The sequence below is a fragment of the Drosophila albomicans genome, chromosome 3 (genome assembly GCF_009650485.2).
Source record: "Drosophila albomicans strain 15112-1751.03 chromosome 3, ASM965048v2, whole genome shotgun sequence".
Lineage (NCBI taxonomy): Eukaryota > Metazoa > Arthropoda > Insecta > Diptera > Drosophilidae > Drosophila > Drosophila albomicans.
The window spans coordinates 7506781-7523343 of record NC_047629.2 but is presented as its reverse complement, the minus strand read 5'-3'; the positions used below and the strand labels follow the sequence as shown (position 1 = coordinate 7523343).

At 39.1% G+C, this 16563-nt stretch overlaps 6 protein-coding genes across 6 annotated transcripts; 3 read left to right on the top strand and 3 right to left on the bottom strand.

Annotated features, from left to right (window-relative positions):
- The first annotated feature begins 324 nt into the window (after positions 1-324).
- On the top strand, positions 325-1855 carry LOC117567202 (uncharacterized). The gene is made up of 7 exons (XM_034247031.2): positions 325-548; positions 622-682; positions 735-883; positions 941-1013; positions 1077-1252; positions 1315-1648; positions 1720-1855. The coding sequence occupies exons 1-7, from the start codon at positions 410-412 to the stop codon at positions 1820-1822; spliced, it is 1035 nt and encodes a 344-aa protein (XP_034102922.1). The 5' UTR covers positions 325-409; the 3' UTR covers positions 1823-1855.
- A 178-nt stretch (positions 1856-2033) lies between these two features.
- LOC117567200 (histone-lysine N-methyltransferase 2C) lies at positions 2034-7176 on the bottom strand. The gene is given in 11 exon segments (XM_034247028.2): positions 2034-2698; positions 2756-3070; positions 3134-3399; positions 3464-3549; positions 3608-3672; positions 3734-4011; positions 4013-5653; positions 5807-5997; positions 6064-6233; positions 6303-6425; positions 6489-7176. Coding segments are annotated over 11 exon segments (4413 nt in total). The 5' UTR covers positions 7102-7176.
- A 345-nt stretch (positions 7177-7521) lies between these two features.
- LOC117567203 (protein-L-histidine N-pros-methyltransferase) lies at positions 7522-9063 on the top strand. Its single transcript, XM_034247033.2, has 3 exons — positions 7522-7914; positions 7983-8270; positions 8334-9063. The coding sequence occupies exons 1-3, from the start codon at positions 7822-7824 to the stop codon at positions 8877-8879; spliced, it is 927 nt and encodes a 308-aa protein (XP_034102924.1). The 5' UTR covers positions 7522-7821; the 3' UTR covers positions 8880-9063.
- A 24-nt stretch (positions 9064-9087) lies between these two features.
- Positions 9088-10646, bottom strand: LOC117570873 (mRNA-decapping enzyme 1B). Its single transcript, XM_034252766.2, has one exon. The coding sequence runs from the start codon at positions 10553-10555 to the stop codon at positions 9404-9406; it is 1152 nt and encodes a 383-aa protein (XP_034108657.1). The 5' UTR covers positions 10556-10646; the 3' UTR covers positions 9088-9403.
- Positions 10647-10995: 349 nt separating this feature from the next.
- LOC117569071 (DNA ligase 1) lies at positions 10996-13597 on the top strand. Its single transcript, XM_034250086.2, has 6 exons — positions 10996-11073; positions 11133-11189; positions 11280-11558; positions 11609-12241; positions 12301-13175; positions 13230-13597. The coding sequence occupies exons 1-6, from the start codon at positions 11057-11059 to the stop codon at positions 13595-13597; spliced, it is 2229 nt and encodes a 742-aa protein (XP_034105977.1). The 5' UTR covers positions 10996-11056.
- Positions 13572-15292, bottom strand: LOC117569072 (regulator of nonsense transcripts 3B). Its single transcript, XM_034250087.2, is given in 4 exon segments — positions 13572-13928; positions 13989-14899; positions 14902-15085; positions 15142-15292. Coding segments are annotated over 4 exon segments (1446 nt in total). The 5' UTR covers positions 15205-15292; the 3' UTR covers positions 13572-13640.
- Positions 15293-16563: the final 1271 nt, after the last annotated feature.

Genomic DNA, 16563 nt, shown 5'->3' with positions numbered 1-16563 from the left:
AGTGAGATCAATTATGACTCATCAGCAAACTTTTTGGCGGGCTACAACTGCTTCAGCCGGCATCAATTTTTTATAGCTTCGGTCGATAAATTCGATTTGCTTTTACCAAAATGTAAATGATATTTCGATAAGCCATAAGAATTATCGATATTTCAAATGTCCATTGCAATAGGAATACATTAAATTTGATGACTTCCTTCAAATTAAATGTACATATATAGATTTGAATGGCTTTGTTGTAGATCTATGTACGTATCTACATAAATAATATGTACATGCCGGCTTTCAAAATTTAATTTACTTGCGTTATTTCTCATACTGCTTCTTGTGTAGTTTGTATTGTATATTATTACACTGTTTGTGCATAAAGTTTGTGTTAATATTTTCTAATTATTTTAAGTAGTCTATAATGATATACTCCAAACTAGGGATTCTTATTTGCAATAGTACGCTCATAACAATTTTCATACTTTCAATCCATTACGCTGATTCTAAATTGGACCAAAAACAAATATTCCTGAAACACGGAACACGCTATGAATCAACTGGTATTCAGAGTTTTATTCATAATATACATACATACATACATGTTGAAAATTAATTATTTCATTTTTTCTGAAGATATCTTGGCCAGAGCATTTAAATCAGATGTTCGCAAAACGATGACAGTGCAATTTTTCAAGTTGGTGCAAAAATTGGTAGTTGATTTAAGCTGATTGCACTGTTTTTTATAGAAACAATACGAAGACTTTGGAAACATCCGTTGATCTGAATGAAAATATGCTGAAAACATCAGGATGTCTACCATCAGATAAGATTTCGATTGTACTACATGGCTGGATCCAAAGTTGTTCCGATGAGTGGGCGCTTTCATTGATAGATCGTACGTTATTTTAAAATTACACAAGTCATCGGTTACAACAATAATACCTTTTCCTAGGCTTAAGTTTTTATCGCAAAGGATGTGTGATATGCATTGATTACAGCACCGTTGCCAGTTCGTCCTACATGAGGTAAGCCACCTAATGAAATGCATTGCAATTAAATTTAGATCATTCAAATTATTTACGGTGCAGGTTGTACTCAAATTTTGAGCACATTACTGAGGCAATTGTCGGAATTATTATAGGCCTAATACAACATGGTTTCGATCCCAACCGCGCATATTTGTTTGGCTTCAGTTTTGGCGGACAGCTGGCGTCTGCAGTTGGCAGATCCTTGCAGCCTCATTTCACTTTACAAAATATAGACAGTAATAATGAATAATATGTGATAATTATAGATTCGTTTATTAGTAACTTCTGATAATTACAGCTTGTGATATGGCCGGACCAGGTTTTGATCCCATTGCTGTGGATCATTCGAAAGCTGGCAAGAATGTGCAATGTTTTCACTCAAGTCGCGATAAGGGTACTTTAATACACTCTTGCCACAGAAATATTATGCTGGGCAGTTGTGGTCTTAGTCAGCCTTCTGTGGCCAGTCAATTGCATCTGGGCAGTCATGGTCTGTGCGTCGACATCTACATTAATAGCTTTGACTATCCATTCTATGCTCTGAAATCGCCGCCACCCGAATGCATATCCTTTACAGCGGCAGCCAAAATTCCAGACGATTATACTGTTGGATACGATGAGCATTTCAACAAGTACGTATAAGCTAATTTCACTGATACTCCTTATAAATATATGTACATATTGACCATTTAATTCATTTTAGGCAAGTAATGGGCAAAATCTATGTACCCACGAGCTTACACTACCCCTACAATTTATCTAAAAAAGAGCTTCAATTGCTTTATATGGATTTTAAAAGAGAATAAAGAATATTAAAGTACAATTTATTTACGTATACTCTTAAAAAGAATTTCCTTGAATTTATTATGTCAAAATTATGATTTTTTCTATGCGTCACATATATACATATATGTATAAACAATATAAAAATACAATATTGCATTCAAATGCTTAAAAATATGCACTGTCAACATTAATAGAAACAAATTTGTTGTTCAATTTGAAGTTCAATAACTTTTATGTTGAGTTCTTTTCAGTATCTTCAAAATCCAATGTGTTGAGCACATTGACGTCTAGTTCTGGATCCGCATACTCCAGTATGTTGAAATCCTCGCCTATTTCCGAAGTTAATGATTTCAGTAGATCATCATCGTCTCCCTCCCCAAAGCCACCCAATATATCACCAAAGCCAACATTCTCTAGCTCAACAGTAGATGATGAAATGCCCTCTTGTGATTCAGACATCTTGATACTATCAAGTGGATTCTTGCCATCCTGTTCAAGACTTCGAATCTCTGAATGTTGGGGCTTACCACTCATACTCAACATGGGATTGTTTTGCGTGATTGGAGCATTTTGTAAGAGTCCAAGTCGCAGCACATCACTTTGCATAAAGTATTCCGAATTGGACGTCATTAGCATGGCCTCAGAATTCGTTTTTTGTAGTAGATTCCTAAGCTTTTTATCACCAACTGGTTCTGTTCCGTAGGATGTCGGATTTAACTCCATTCGCTGTTCAACTGACGATATTTTTAGTGAAGGCGACGCAGTAGGTTGCATGGGATTCCTTTGAATTGTTGATTTTACTACCAGGTTCTCATTAAGTATTGGGGTAGTTGGATGTGAATTTGGAGTGTGTAAAGTTGATCCCATAAAGCACGGTGCATCATACGATATGCCATCTATATAGGTGAAATATAATTATAACTAATGGTAGTAATAATTTAGCATTTACTTACTGTAATTACCAAACATATTTGTTTGTTCTTCTTTCGGTTTACAGGTTTGACTTTTCCAAGCACGATTGTCATCTGGTTTTTCAGTTTTGGCTACTGCTGGTTGACTGATTTTGCACTGTTCCCGCCGCTGACGCAACGCGGACCGATTATCCTTAGCCTTTTGCAGAAATGGCGCCTTCTTTTCATTGCACAATGAGCGCCATCGCTTGAGTATCTGCTTACAGCGATCATTCCAATTTGGATACAATTCTTTAAGATTAGCATGTTCTGTGTTTGCATACAACACTGCTGAGATGGTCGCCATTAAGCCAAGATCTGCATAAAAACATTCAATGTTAATGTTCCTTTTGCTAAATGCGTTTATTCAGATATATTTACCTTCATCCTTGCGCATCTTCTCTGCTGTCTTTTGGGTACCCACATTCATGCCCTCGGTGCTCGGTTCATTGGGCTTTGGTTCCTCTACAACCCTTTTGTCATTTTGCATTGACAACTGCGTTGGCATGGCTTGGACCTTTGGTTGATAATGAAGTTGTGCAGCTTTGGCATTTACATTTGCCGGCAAGAACATCTTATTATGAAACTTTTGATCTTGCGTCAACTGTGAAGGCACAGCATAGTTCTCCACAAAGACAGTCTGTTCGCTGCAATTATTGGAAAAAGTAATGGTAATTTCACATGCAACGGTCAATAACATTTTACGGTTACCTTATTTGGGGTTTCATGTTGTCAGTGGCTCCGATTAAATTCATATTATGATGGTTTACATCTAAGCCGGCAATTCCCTGAGCGGTCTGCAATGGCAAAATTAGATAAGTAACCAAGATTTGAAATTTTAATATGTATATGTACCAAGGGGTCCAATGTATGAATGTTATTCGTAGTTCCGTTTCTCGAAATATCCGTCATAGACGTATCTAAACAAAGTATTTCATGTAAGTAGCGATACAGAACAAGTACTAATTAAAAATGGCATACCAAACAGCGCAGCCTCCGATACAAGATCATCGTTCGAATGCGTTTGCATTGCAAATTGATCACCAAAAATGTTTTTATTCTCAGGCAATGACAATGGTTTTTCTGGCTTCGGTCGCCTGAGGGATTTAACAGGACTTTTGTTTGATACATTGGTTTCTTCCTCCGATTTCTTATTGTTGACATTAGTGAAAAATATTTTCATTGTTGTATCGATTTCATCGGATGTATCTGAATCGTAGACGACAGCATCGCCCGATTCCAACAACGGTTTACCAAAAGGCTTCTTGCAGATAAGGCGGATATGCTTCGATTAGTTTGTTCTTTTGCTTTTTGCGAATGATTTTCTTTTTTTTGTCTGCAACTAGCATTGCATTTAATGGATCAATTGTATCCTCGTTATCTTTTTTGAACGCCCGATTTCGTACTGAAAAACCACCGATGCCCAATTTTTGCAAATTGCGTTGGCGTTTTTTGCGTAACACGTGCACGCCGTCATCATTGGTAGAGATGGAGAAGCCCTCGGGTAATGCTGACTCCGCTCTGTCCCAAATCATTCCATCCTTGTACTTATCGCTTGGCACTTCATCAGAGCCTCCAGCATCCATTTGTCCATCCTTGTGTCCAATCGGTTGTCGCATTTTTCGCTTGCGCTTAATTTCAGTCGAAAGGGATTTAATCATGTTTAAGCCATTTTCACTCAAGCAGACGCCGTCAATCCAATGAATTGCCTCTGTGCTTTCGAGCAAGTCGTTTGCCAATAATATGTTACGATCCGTTGAAATAACAGTCTTGCTTTCTTGACTAACATCGGGCACAAGTTTTGATGCGTTCAACGAGTTGTCACTGGCAGCTATTGGTTGGGGCTGTGTGACGCTGGCACGGCACTTGAAGCACTTGTAAATGTTGTTCTCGTAATGCTCGATTTTGTGTTGCGTGTTAATGCTATCACAAAGGTAATGCGACCAGTGCGAGCACTGTTCACACTGAATTATCGTCTCACCGTCGACATAAGCTTTTGTGCAAACAGTGCAATTGTTTTGACTGGCACAAGGCGCACACTCAGGTGACTGCTGTTGTGCATCATTGTGATCAACTTTCTCAGTCGGATTGCGTCCACACTTTTGGCAGAGCGTGCAAAACGAACACTTCCAATTGCCGTGAGGCACCGCATCGAGCGGCGGATTCACGCAGTAAATGTGATAAGAGATGTCGCATTCATCGCACAGCAGTAAACGCGCCTCGTCGTTCTTCTTCCCGCATCCTTCGCATACCGTACAATCCAAGCAGCGCCAGCCCTTTTGAAGAATGCCTCGCGACGGTTTGACACTCGCACAATAAGGATGATAGCATTGACTGCATTGAGCACACGTTATGAGTACTGCATCAGATTCACTGCCTACTGAGCCACACATTACGCAAATGTCCTGCGTGAGAGAATATTTATCGCGAGCCGAGCAAAGCAGCATCTTCTTATCACTTGAGAAGTCCGTGTCCAAGTTGCGGCTAATATACCGTTCACTGGAGCCGCTTTGTAGCACCAACTGCCGCCCTTTGCCGCGACTGCTGCGTTTCTTGCCTATTTGCGACATGCTACCCACGCGATGCAACACAAACTTGCCACCTTTGCCACGCATATTAGTTAAGCATACCTTCTTCTTGGTGCTAGGCAACTTGAGTGGATCTTCATTGCTAATTTCGCCACACGGCTTGCCATCCAACGGATCTGTATCACCGTCTTTGACATTGAAATGCTCCGCTGTCTGAGCTTCGGCAATGGAACGTTCAGGCTCAGTTTTAAGCTGGGCTACGGTTGAGTTTGTCTTGCAATTGGGGCACACATAGTCATAGTCGGGATTGAACTCTTTCTTTTTGTGGTAGGCCGTTAAATCAGCCTCCTCATCACAGGTGCTGTGAACAAATCTACAAAGAATACGTGTAAATTAGTTATTACTTTTCCTTATGTATCATTAAATCGATAGTTCTGGTTATCATTTTGTTTTAAATGAAATTACAACTACAAAGGCTGCAGGCCCTAAAGTCTGAACAATGGAAGCTAGCAAATGACTCGCTTACTTATGACACCAGCTGCATTTGACCATTTCTTTGTAGGCTGCAGCTCTGTAGGCTTTCTGACAGATCGGGCAAGAGAATCCTTTATTTCTTTGTTGATAACAAGAGTCGCAAATTGTGTAGTGACTATGCCAGCGGGACGAGCTTCCACCACCAGGCGTCCTTGATCCACAGTCAGTGCAAACGCGACAACGCTATACCGAGAAACGAGTATATTAAAAAATTTATAATAGAATAAACAACTCCATTGATTCACTCACATTACATTTCCAGCCATATTTGGGAATTGATGAAATCACTGGACGTAAGCAGGAGGCGTGGTACATTTTCTGGCATTGCTCGCACTTTACATACTTTACGTCAATCGAGTCCTGTTGTCTACAAATCTGGCATTTTGTACAACGTGCACAGCTCCAGCCGGCTCGAGTATCTGTCGAAAGATGTAAATATACTGAATCAGAATTTATAACAATAAACAAGATATAACTAGATTATATACCAGGTAGATTGACCAGGCCAATGCAAGTGGAATGAAAGTGGTCGCCACAAGAACAGCACATGACCATTTTCGAGAGATCACCCAATGAAGAACACGTTAAACACTCGACGTTATTGTCACTACCTAGAAAAATCAGAAGCATTCGATATATATATTAATATATAAGAAAATCAAATGTCTACTTACAGATCAATGGAACCTGGCTTAAATGCTCTGTGCAGAAGACAGTGAAGCTCTCCAGGATGAGCAAACAACCGGCTGCTGTGGCGCAAGGCCAATGATGGATTTGGCGGCAATTCATTTTGCATGTAATCGATGCTCCATACTGTCCACAAAAACTGCATTTCTGCTCCAAGAACTCCGACAATTGACTGAGAAACTGAAAGATTTCGGTATCCGAGACTTGCATTTTACGCATCGACCACATTATACACATGCGATGCACGTAAACAAACTCATCGTCGAGAAATAGCGATGCATTTACAATGTCCGAGTATCCGATTTTATCCAGCTCATATTGGCTTTCGCCGTTACACACTGTTTTCGTTTTAAGCCACTTAAGTTTCCGCAACATATCCTGATCTTTTTCAGTGTCATTAGAAAGATATGGTGTATTCTTTTCTTTGAAATCCGTAGGCACTTTTAATTGAAACATGACCCCTTGGCCGAGCGCACTTCTCTCTCCCAAATTGCACAGGCAGCATACTTTGCCGGGATATTTTTCGGGAAAATAGGGCAGCTCATCTAAACTGGCCGTATTGGGTTTTTCCTCAACGTTTGTTAAGATGTGCGAGCTCATCTTATATTATTTATTTTCATACACAAAAACAACTACCTCACACACAACTTCAGTACAATACAACTGGCGTGACCGCATATTGATTCAAAATATACCAAAAAATTTGGTTCCAATATGACAATATTTTTTGCTAAAACAAATGGTCGCAGTGCGTGTCGAAGCTATATTGTAATAAATATATCGAAATTATTGGGGGTAGAGAATTATCGATGCTCAGATTTAAATTTGTTGAGATGTATTATTAATTTTTACTACTTTTTGCTGTACTAAAATAACTATTATAAAATATTGATAACAGAATGAACAATCTGTTTAAAATGGTGAGACTTTTTGAATTTATTAATTTTCAAGGCTTCTGAATTTTGGTATACTCAACGTATATTTATAAATTTTGTTTATGGTCACATCCCGGCAAATAAAACAGATTTAATAAAGCTCTTCTTTTAAGAAACAAACAAAAGTCGGAATCCCTATACATTTTGTTTACAGTAAAATTTTTCTAAATTAAATATTGTATTATTATTTGGTTGCATAAAACATTCATGTTGTCAAAAACATCTTTCTCCACACTCGTTTATGTGTGTATGTGCACGTTTTGTTTACGATAACAAATTTTAGGCATTTACAGGTTTTTTTTTATTGGAGAATTGCAAATCTCATGTAGTTTATATGCTTGTATGCAATGCAAATGTAGTTTGACAACAGCATTGATAACTTACGATGGAAGCTTACCGACCCCGCGGCACTTTGGCACGTGTTATACACGCTAAATTCCATAATGATAATTTTCTGGAGAATATAGACACCCAACAGGTATGCAAGCTAAAAATAACACATACTACATAGATTATTGTGAATATGCTAAACTGTATTTCCTGCAGTGGTATACATTAAATGGCGACTTACCTCAAAGGTTCCAATCCAAGTTTCTGGCGCTCAACCGACCGGATCCAACCACATTAAGATGGCTGGAGCGTGCAAAAATGCTATCTTCCAACATATGGATCCATCTTTGGCACGCGTTGGCCCGATCAGTCTTGCAGTTTTTTATGACGCAAACAGATATTAATGGCCTGTTAAAAAGAGGTTCCATGTTCATATTGTCAGAGGAACAATTCTACAAGCTGCTGGAGGCTGGAGGCTTTCGCACAAGATCCTCTACAGAATCGGTAAAAAATAATAAATTATCTGCGTCATAAAAGTTATAATACCGCGTTGTGCTAATGTTTCAGATTACTTTGCTTGACATTGGCGCCGGTGACGGTGAAGTTTCCTTACGTGTCGCAAGCAGCGTTTCCGAATTAAGTGGCAACGCCGTGCTGCAAGTATTCGCAACCGAGGCGAGCTGGACAATGCGAGAACGCCTGAAGAAGCTCAATTTCAATGTAGTTGATGAGATTCGGCAACTTCGTAACCTGGAGTTAATCCTATGTCTCAATGTACTTGATCGTTGCTATGACCCATTCATGCTCCTGGAAGACATACATGCAGCTTTAGCACCCGATGGACGAGCTGTCGTTGCCTTGGTGCTGCCCTACATGCACTATGTGGAGACAAACACATCGCACTTGCCTTTGCGGCCTCTCTTAGATAATTCCCACCTGGATCATGAGCCAACCTTCGAGGAGGAAGCAACACAATTCTTGATGTTGCTGGAGAACTGTGGTTTTCGCGTCGAATCCTGGACAAAAGCACCGTATTTATGCGAAGGAGATCTTCGGCAATCATTCTATTGGTTAATTGATATAATTGTCGTACTTTCAAAGAAAACAATTTAAGTTTTCTTTTTGTTTATTTATAGAATGTATATTTGTATAATTTGTAATTCCTGCAGCTAGGCTGAGCCAATATCGTATATTTGTCAGTTTTCTATATAATCTGAATGCCTGATTGAAAATCATTTAATTTGTTATCTATTATTATCGAAAATTTGATCAAAATTATAACATTGCGCTCACTTAATCTATGCTTTTTTAATAAGAGTGCTATGTTTAGGTATGTTTTGCGTAATTGCTTTAAAACAGAGACTGAATTTATTTGAAACTACGCACATTCCATGAAATCCATTTTGATTAGAGTGAGGCGTTAACCAAAGCCCAATCAAACGACAAACAATGGGAGCCATTTATGTTATAAATTGTGATACAAATAAAATCACAAGTGACAACTAATAAAATATAATAGAAATAAAACCTTACAATTATAATTTTTTTTGGTATTTTGGTCGGGATTCCTCATTGTCAGATTGTAAATAGAAACACATATTTTGCTATTTTCGACAAAAAATAGGATTTTGTATTATTTATTGATATGTGGTATTTGAGTCAATCAAAGAATTGGAACAGCCATTAACGTAGGCATTATGCAATTTGGTGACAAACTCCTTGTCATTCTGAATAAGGTAAGTAAAGGCCTGCACGAATTGTGCACTGTTCAGCGGTTGTGAAAGTGGTGCCAGCTGCTCTGTTTCCACCACCTTCGCAGGAGGCACATCAAACATGGTTGGCGGCATCAGCGCTGGCTTCGCATCAGGCTTATCGCCAACGAGTAATCTTCGCAGACACTGCTCGGCATCGTCAGTTGCAATTAAGGCCGACGCTGGTGATTCATTCGCGTTCTTCTTATAACTCAGATTACTTAGCAAGGATAGTGGCTTGCCAGCTGCATTCCTCGGTATTGCCGATCCAGACGCTGCTTTTAGAAATGGAGACAGTGGACTTTCTGCGGCACCCACAAACTCGCCGCCGTCTTGCGCGAATGATTGGCTTGGCGTCTCGACTGGCGTGACAGATCGTTGCTGTTTCTCCAACTGATCCACCGACATAGGCTGCGGACGATTTAGCAGTGCCTCGGCTGTGGCCTGCTTAGCGGATTGAAAGAACTTCATCACGTTGCCGGAAGTCATGGCATCAGTTTGACTTATTGTTGTTCCCGATGGCTGCGGCGGCTGCAGTGGACTATTCATCTGTGCATTGTATTCTTTTTGCGCCTGGCTCAGCATGTTAAATATGCTCGAGTTTTCTGGCTTGGGATAGTTTAGCATGGCCAGCGGCTGTTGTCCCCCATTTGTCTCTTTATTTAAGAGCAAGCCATTCACCAAATTACTGATTCGATCGCACTCCTCACTATTGTAAAACCAAAAGCCGCGAATACGTGAGCGCTCGTTGCGATATAATAGAAATGGCGGCTGCGACTGCAGTTCCAAGCTGCCAGTTATGGGTTCCACGAATGATGTTGTATTTAGGCGATTATTGATAAATATACTGTGAAATGGCTCGGCATTTCGGTGATAAATAAAAAACGCTCCTTCCACATCCGTTTTTTCCCATTCATTTTGATCCGAATTAAAGGTGTAAAAAGCCACATGTGACGAGGAATCGACAATTTCTTTTGCGTATGGATCTATTTTCTTTATTGCCGATAAATTCATTCGCGTTATGCTTTCGTCCGCCATCGTATTTCGTCGGTTTTTTCAAATAATTTTTGTAATTGTTCAAAGATTCAACAAGCCTCTTACAAATGTTAGAGATGCGCAATGCAGGAAATTTGTAACAAGTATTTTGAAGTAAGTACCTTTCACAAATACTGATTGATACTACAGTGATGGATGATGTGGCGATACTTGAAGTCACCATATATAAACCGCCAATAAATACAAATTTAAAATTCATACATGAATCGTTTAATAAATAATCATAAGCACAAGACAACATTCCAAAATTTAATTATTCAATTAAATTTATTTTCCTTTATATGCATTTATCATAACATTATTTTGCATTATAAATTTTTAATAAAGGATTTTGTCAGTAAAGATTTGATATCACAGTGACATCGATACCTAGGTTAAATTGAATATCGACATAATATGATATCGATATAACCTATCGTATCGATTGTTGAGCTAAAAAAGGCGGCATTTTATCTCGCATATTTTGTGCAAAAAACTCAAGCAATGCAAAAGTCAATAACGTAAATATTATTGTAAAACTTCTATTAATTTAAGCTAATTGTTCATCTCTTGTGTGTAGGTCGTTTTTTAAACCAAAAATTGAACCACAAAGTTCAATACTACAAGATGAAACCAAGTAAGTTTACACTCACCTGAACCATTATTGAACTGCACATTTAAAGGCACAATTTAAATTTTATTTATTATCGATCATCACAAAAAAAAGAAGCAATAATACTCCTAAGGAGGACAGTCCTAAAACTAAAAAAAAAGATGTGAAAAAAGAGGTAAGCCCGATTAAAAATGAGATGCAAAAAGAGGAAGTGTCACCAGCTGCATCAACTGAAGCAATGGATGTAGTTGAGGATGACTCTCCAACTCCTAGCAAGCCGAAGATGATGCAATTAAATGCAGAGGTGGATAAGAATGACGTTGGAGAAATGTACGATCCATCCATGGACACCTATCATCCACTTAAGCAGGCATATTGGAAAGACCAAGGGTTGTAAGTACAGATATCCCAGTTCTGAATTCCTATTTACAATATTCTTCAAGGACACCATACTTAGCCTTAGCACGCACGTTTCAAGTAATTGAGGAGACTAAGGGTCGCTTAAAAATGATTGATATACTGAGCAATTTCTTCTGCTCGGTTATGATGGTTACGCCCAACGACTTGCTGCCAAGTGTGTACCTTAGTATCAATCAACTGGCGCCGGCCTATGAGGGTCTCGAACTGGGTGTTGCCGAAACATCGCTGATGAAGGCCATTGCCAAGGCGACGGGGCGCAACTTGGCGCACATCAAATCGCAAACTCATTTGATTGGAGATCTAGGCATTGTGGCAGAGCAGTCGCGAGTATCGCAACGCATGATGTTTCGTCCAAAGCCATTGAATATACGTGGAGTGTTTAGCAAGCTAAGGGAGATTGCCAAGATATCGGGACAATCGAAAATTACGCTTGTCTACGATGTGTTTGTGGCCTGTCGCTTCTCCGAGGCTCGATTCTTTATACGCTCCTTAATTGGTAAACTGCGTATTGGCATCGCGGAGCAGAGTCTGCTCACAGCTCTGGCTGTCGCTTTGGTCAAGAAGAACCACATTAAAGACTGTAAAATCAGTAAAGTGTCCGATGTTTACAAAGATGAAATTGCAGAGACCACGCTGATTTTGAAGACTACTTTTTGGTAAGTTACATAGATAAATGCAACACCGGTTTTTAATAATTCACACTTGCATTTCTCAGCCAATGTCCCAACTATGACATTATAATTCCGGCCCTATTAAAATATGATATTAAGGAGCTACAGACTCGTTGCCCCATGCATCCCGGCATGCCGCTAAAGCCCATGCTGGCCCAGCCAACAAAGGGTGTGCATGAAGTCCTCGAACGCTTCAGTGGCATGCACATCACTTGCGAATGGAAGTACGATGGCGAAAGAGCCCAAATACACTTAAACGATTCTGGTGAGATGAGCATTTTCTCTCGCAATTCGGAGAATAATACCGAAAAATATCCGGATCTGATTGCTCGAAGTAAGGCGATTCTGAAAACAAATGACATAAAATCATATATAATTGACAGCGAAATTGTTGCCTGGGATTTGGAGCGTGGCCAGATTTTGCCATTCCAAGTGTTGACTACTCGCAAGAGGAAAAACGTTGATATTGCCACAATTAAAGTGCAAGTTTGTGTTTACATTTTTGATCTACTTTATATAAATGGCAACTCGCTAGTTACAAAGCCACTATCGGAACGTCGAAAACTTTTGTTTGAATATTTCCAAGAGGTCGAAGGAGAATGGAAATTTGCCAATGCACTTAACACTAATGATATGGATGAAGTGCAGCAATTCTTGGAGGAATCTATCAAAGGGAACTGTGAGGGTTTAATGGTAAAAACTCTAGATGAGGAAGCCACCTATGAAATAGCCAAAAGGTCAAGAAATTGGTTGAAATTGAAGAAAGATTATTTGTCAAACGTTGGTGATTCTCTCGACCTGGTTGTCATCGGCGGCTATAAAGGCAAGGGACGACGCACTGGCATATACGGTGGTTACTTATTGGCCTGCTACGATGCAGAGAATGAAGAATATCAAAGTATTTGTAAAATTGGCACAGGTAAGCAATTGAGTGGATAATTTTGAATTTTTTTTAATTGAATTTGCATTCAAGGCTTCACTGACGAGGATTTGCGTGCGCACTCGGAGTTCCTAAGCAAACATGTCCTCAGCGGGGCCAAATCATATTTCCGTTACGATGCCAGCTTGGAGCCGGATGCTTGGTTCGAACCTGTTCAAGTTTGGGAGGTCAAATGCGCTGACTTATCGCTAAGTCCCATTCATCGTGCCGCCATTGGTATTGTGGACAGTGATCGTGGCATTTCACTACGCTTTCCACGATTCATCCGCATCCGCGACGATAAGAATGCTGAGCATGCAACGGATGCCAATCAAGTAGCACATATGTATCAATCGCAGGATCAAGTCAAGAACAATCAGAAATCAGCGAATCAAATGGATATGGAGAACGATTTTTACTAATAAAGAAATGCAGAATACGCGAATTGTACATATTTAATTTAAATCATTTTAATGTGGTTGAATGAGCACTTGTGCTACTTTCGGAAGACTTTGAGACTTGACTTTGAGCACGCTCATTACTTTCCTTACCATCCGGATTCTTTTGCTTATTACGTCGACCAAATCGTTTGTTTTTTGACTTCTCGTCCGGTATTTCAGTGCTGTCGCTAACTGTTGGAAACACGGGTTTTTCCGTTGACAGTGCGGCATCCTTCGAGTCATTTGGAGAATTTTCTTCGGATCCGAGACGATTTCGAACCTTAGGCTGGTATATGGCAATGGATGGACGATCCTGAGAAATAGAAAAAGAAGTCTAGTATAAATTGTCATATTTTTTTTTTGGCAAATTTACCTTATTTCTTATGCGACGCTCATCGGCCGAGCGCCGATTTGCGGACTTTCGAGATTCCTGCTGATTTGGGGCTTGAGAGCTGTTCTGCGGGAATACCTCGGGCGGCTTGCGCTCTTCATTATCCTGTTGATCTGAAGCCAACCTTTCGCTGCAAGCATCTACAGATTTCTCTGTATCTGTGTTGGAGACAACAGCACTCGAATCAACAATAGTTTCCTTTTTAAGAATCACAACGTCTTTGCTCAGTTTCTGTTCTTTTGCTTGATTTGGTTTTGACGATTTTTTACTCGGATTCTCTTTTTCTGGCCTTTCAGTTCGCTCAGGTTTCTTTTTATCCCGCTGCTCACGATCTCGCGCCAACTTTCGTTGCTCATGCTCTTCACGTCGACGTTGATCGCGTTCTGTGCGACGCTTGGAACGCGAATTTTTTGCTTTATCCTGGACTTGTCCATCCTTGTTAAATTCCTTTTTTTGATTATTATTGTTATTGTTGCCTGGTTTTTTATTGTCACCAGCGGCATCCTTGGATTTGTTTTCTGGCGTTTCTGCTGCACGCAGCAACTTTAATTCCTCGCGTTGCTTGCGTTTCTCTTCATTTCGTTTACGTGCTTCCTCGCGCCGTTTTTCTTTTTTGTTTGCCAAATACTGAAGCAGTGGCGTAGATTTCACCTTATCATCTGATCGCTGCTCTATATTAAAATCAATCTTCAAGTCACCTAACCGCGATGCCTCTTCACGTTCGTCCGCCAACTTTTGTAGAAAGTCCTGGTAATGAGTTTCCTTTTCAATGGTATTAACCTTGTTGTCGTGATTACGTGCCTTATTCTTCATAAAGCATTGAAATGGTGCGTACTCCACAATAGCAGCGTATTCGGCACCTTTAGAATCGACAAATACATAGCCATCAAACGGTCGCGAAACTGCAGTACGTCCGAAATATCCTTCCGCGACATGTCAATATATGCGCGACATGTTGCCTCTTGGCCAAGCGACCAATCTGCCGTACAAAAATAGTACGAATCGTTTTCCGGCAATGGATCGACTTGCTCCAAAAATTCTTGTTCAGTCATGGTTGGTGGCAAATGCCGCACCACAATCTGTAAATATTGACATATTGAATTTTACGTAAATATTGCTAACTTTGTACGCATACCTTGATAGCGTGGTTGGATTTTTCTTTCTTCTCTTTACGTTTATTAACGCGTGGTTTTTCCATTTTACAACTGTTTTCTATTTTATCAAGTTGATAATATTAACAATACGCACTTGACTTTTGGAAAGTCAAAACAATGTGACCGCAATTTGATTTTGTAAAATATACCAAATATATACATATAATATAATATTTGAAGAAACAAATTGTTTGAATAGCGGCGATAGATGAATGATGAAAAGATAAATGTTTCCATAGACTATGAGGAACTGTTAATAGTAAAAAAAAATTTTAAGGTTTAGCTTATGAATTATGAAAGAATTAAAGTTTTTAAATCGGCTCTACAAAATATAAGCTTGTCGTCAAAGTGTTTCTGTACGACTTTCACAAAGTTGAGAAACTTCTCAGGAACGTTGGAGAATGGAACCTATCGATAGCACCAACCAGCGATGTGCTCTATATTATTGATAACATTAACAATAACAACAAGTGCAATAAAACTAGAGCGAGCTGTACAAAAAGGACTCAGTTTGAAACAATTTGTAATTGTACAGTTCTCAAATTATTGACTGGAGCAACTGTGAGCATGAAGCGAAATAATTATCGAGTAAAATAAACAGGCATTCTTCGGTATTCACTGTTCGATTCCGTTTTGGGACCAAAACCGAGATTTTCATTTTTAGGTGCTTCGGTTTTCACAAGTTTTTGGTCATCAATTTGCTATCGGAACGTTTCATTTTTTACTGCTGAAACAGCTGACTTGTGTTTTGGTCAGAAGTAAACAATGCAAAAAATGCTTTTCGTTTGTTCAATTTCAGGCGTGGAAATTATCACATAAGGATAATTTTATCCTGCATAGCATTTGAATAACTAGTCAACTATTTTTTACCCTTTGCAAATATGATCCGATTTAATGTAGAAAAAGGCATTTACATTTTATTTCGGCAAGGTAAACCAAAAAAAAAATTTTCTCGTTTTGCAATTTGAAAGAATCTTGTGAAAGTGAAAACGGGAGCATCCATTTTTTCGTTTTCGTTTTCAAAACGAAAACGAAAAGTGAATACCGCAGCATGGCTGACAATACAAGTTTCTAGCTTGTGCGGGAAAAGTTAGTCTTAATATATACTTAACCAAAATTCAGATCCTGAAAGGAGATGACTAATCGGTAAGATTGTCATAATATTAATAGCAGTACATATGTACATATATCTAAATCCAAAACTTTATGTACACATGTATTAAGAAATCCTAGCTTTCAGTCAAATAAAGAGCTGAGCTTTTAAAATAATTTTTTTTTGAATCGCCAAACATGAATACATTTAATGGAAGAATAAAAAATCTAAAATGGCATAGAAAGAGGAAAATTGGGTTCCCATCAGGGCCATTATATTCTTGTTGGCAGTGGGAACTACATTGCAGACT

Coding starts and splice junctions, on each gene's coding strand:
- LOC117567202 (XM_034247031.2), top strand. CDS start 410: ATGATATACTCCAAACTAGGGATTCTTATTTGCAATAGTACGCTCATA. Junction 549..621: donor AACACGCTATGAATCAACTG/GTATTCAGAGTT, acceptor TTTTTTCTGAAG/ATATCTTGGCCAGAGCATTT. Junction 1,014..1,076: donor GCCAGTTCGTCCTACATGAG/GTAAGCCACCTA, acceptor TTTACGGTGCAG/GTTGTACTCAAATTTTGAGC.
- LOC117567203 (XM_034247033.2), top strand. CDS start 7,822: ATGGAAGCTTACCGACCCCGCGGCACTTTGGCACGTGTTATACACGCT. Junction 7,915..7,982: donor AGAATATAGACACCCAACAG/GTATGCAAGCTA, acceptor TATTTCCTGCAG/TGGTATACATTAAATGGCGA. Junction 8,271..8,333: donor CAAGATCCTCTACAGAATCG/GTAAAAAATAAT, acceptor CTAATGTTTCAG/ATTACTTTGCTTGACATTGG.
- LOC117570873 (XM_034252766.2), bottom strand. CDS start 10,555: ATGGCGGACGAAAGCATAACGCGAATGAATTTATCGGCAATAAAGAAA.
- LOC117569071 (XM_034250086.2), top strand. Junction 12,242..12,300: donor ATTTTGAAGACTACTTTTTG/GTAAGTTACATA, acceptor TGCATTTCTCAG/CCAATGTCCCAACTATGACA. Junction 13,176..13,229: donor TATTTGTAAAATTGGCACAG/GTAAGCAATTGA, acceptor TTTGCATTCAAG/GCTTCACTGACGAGGATTTG.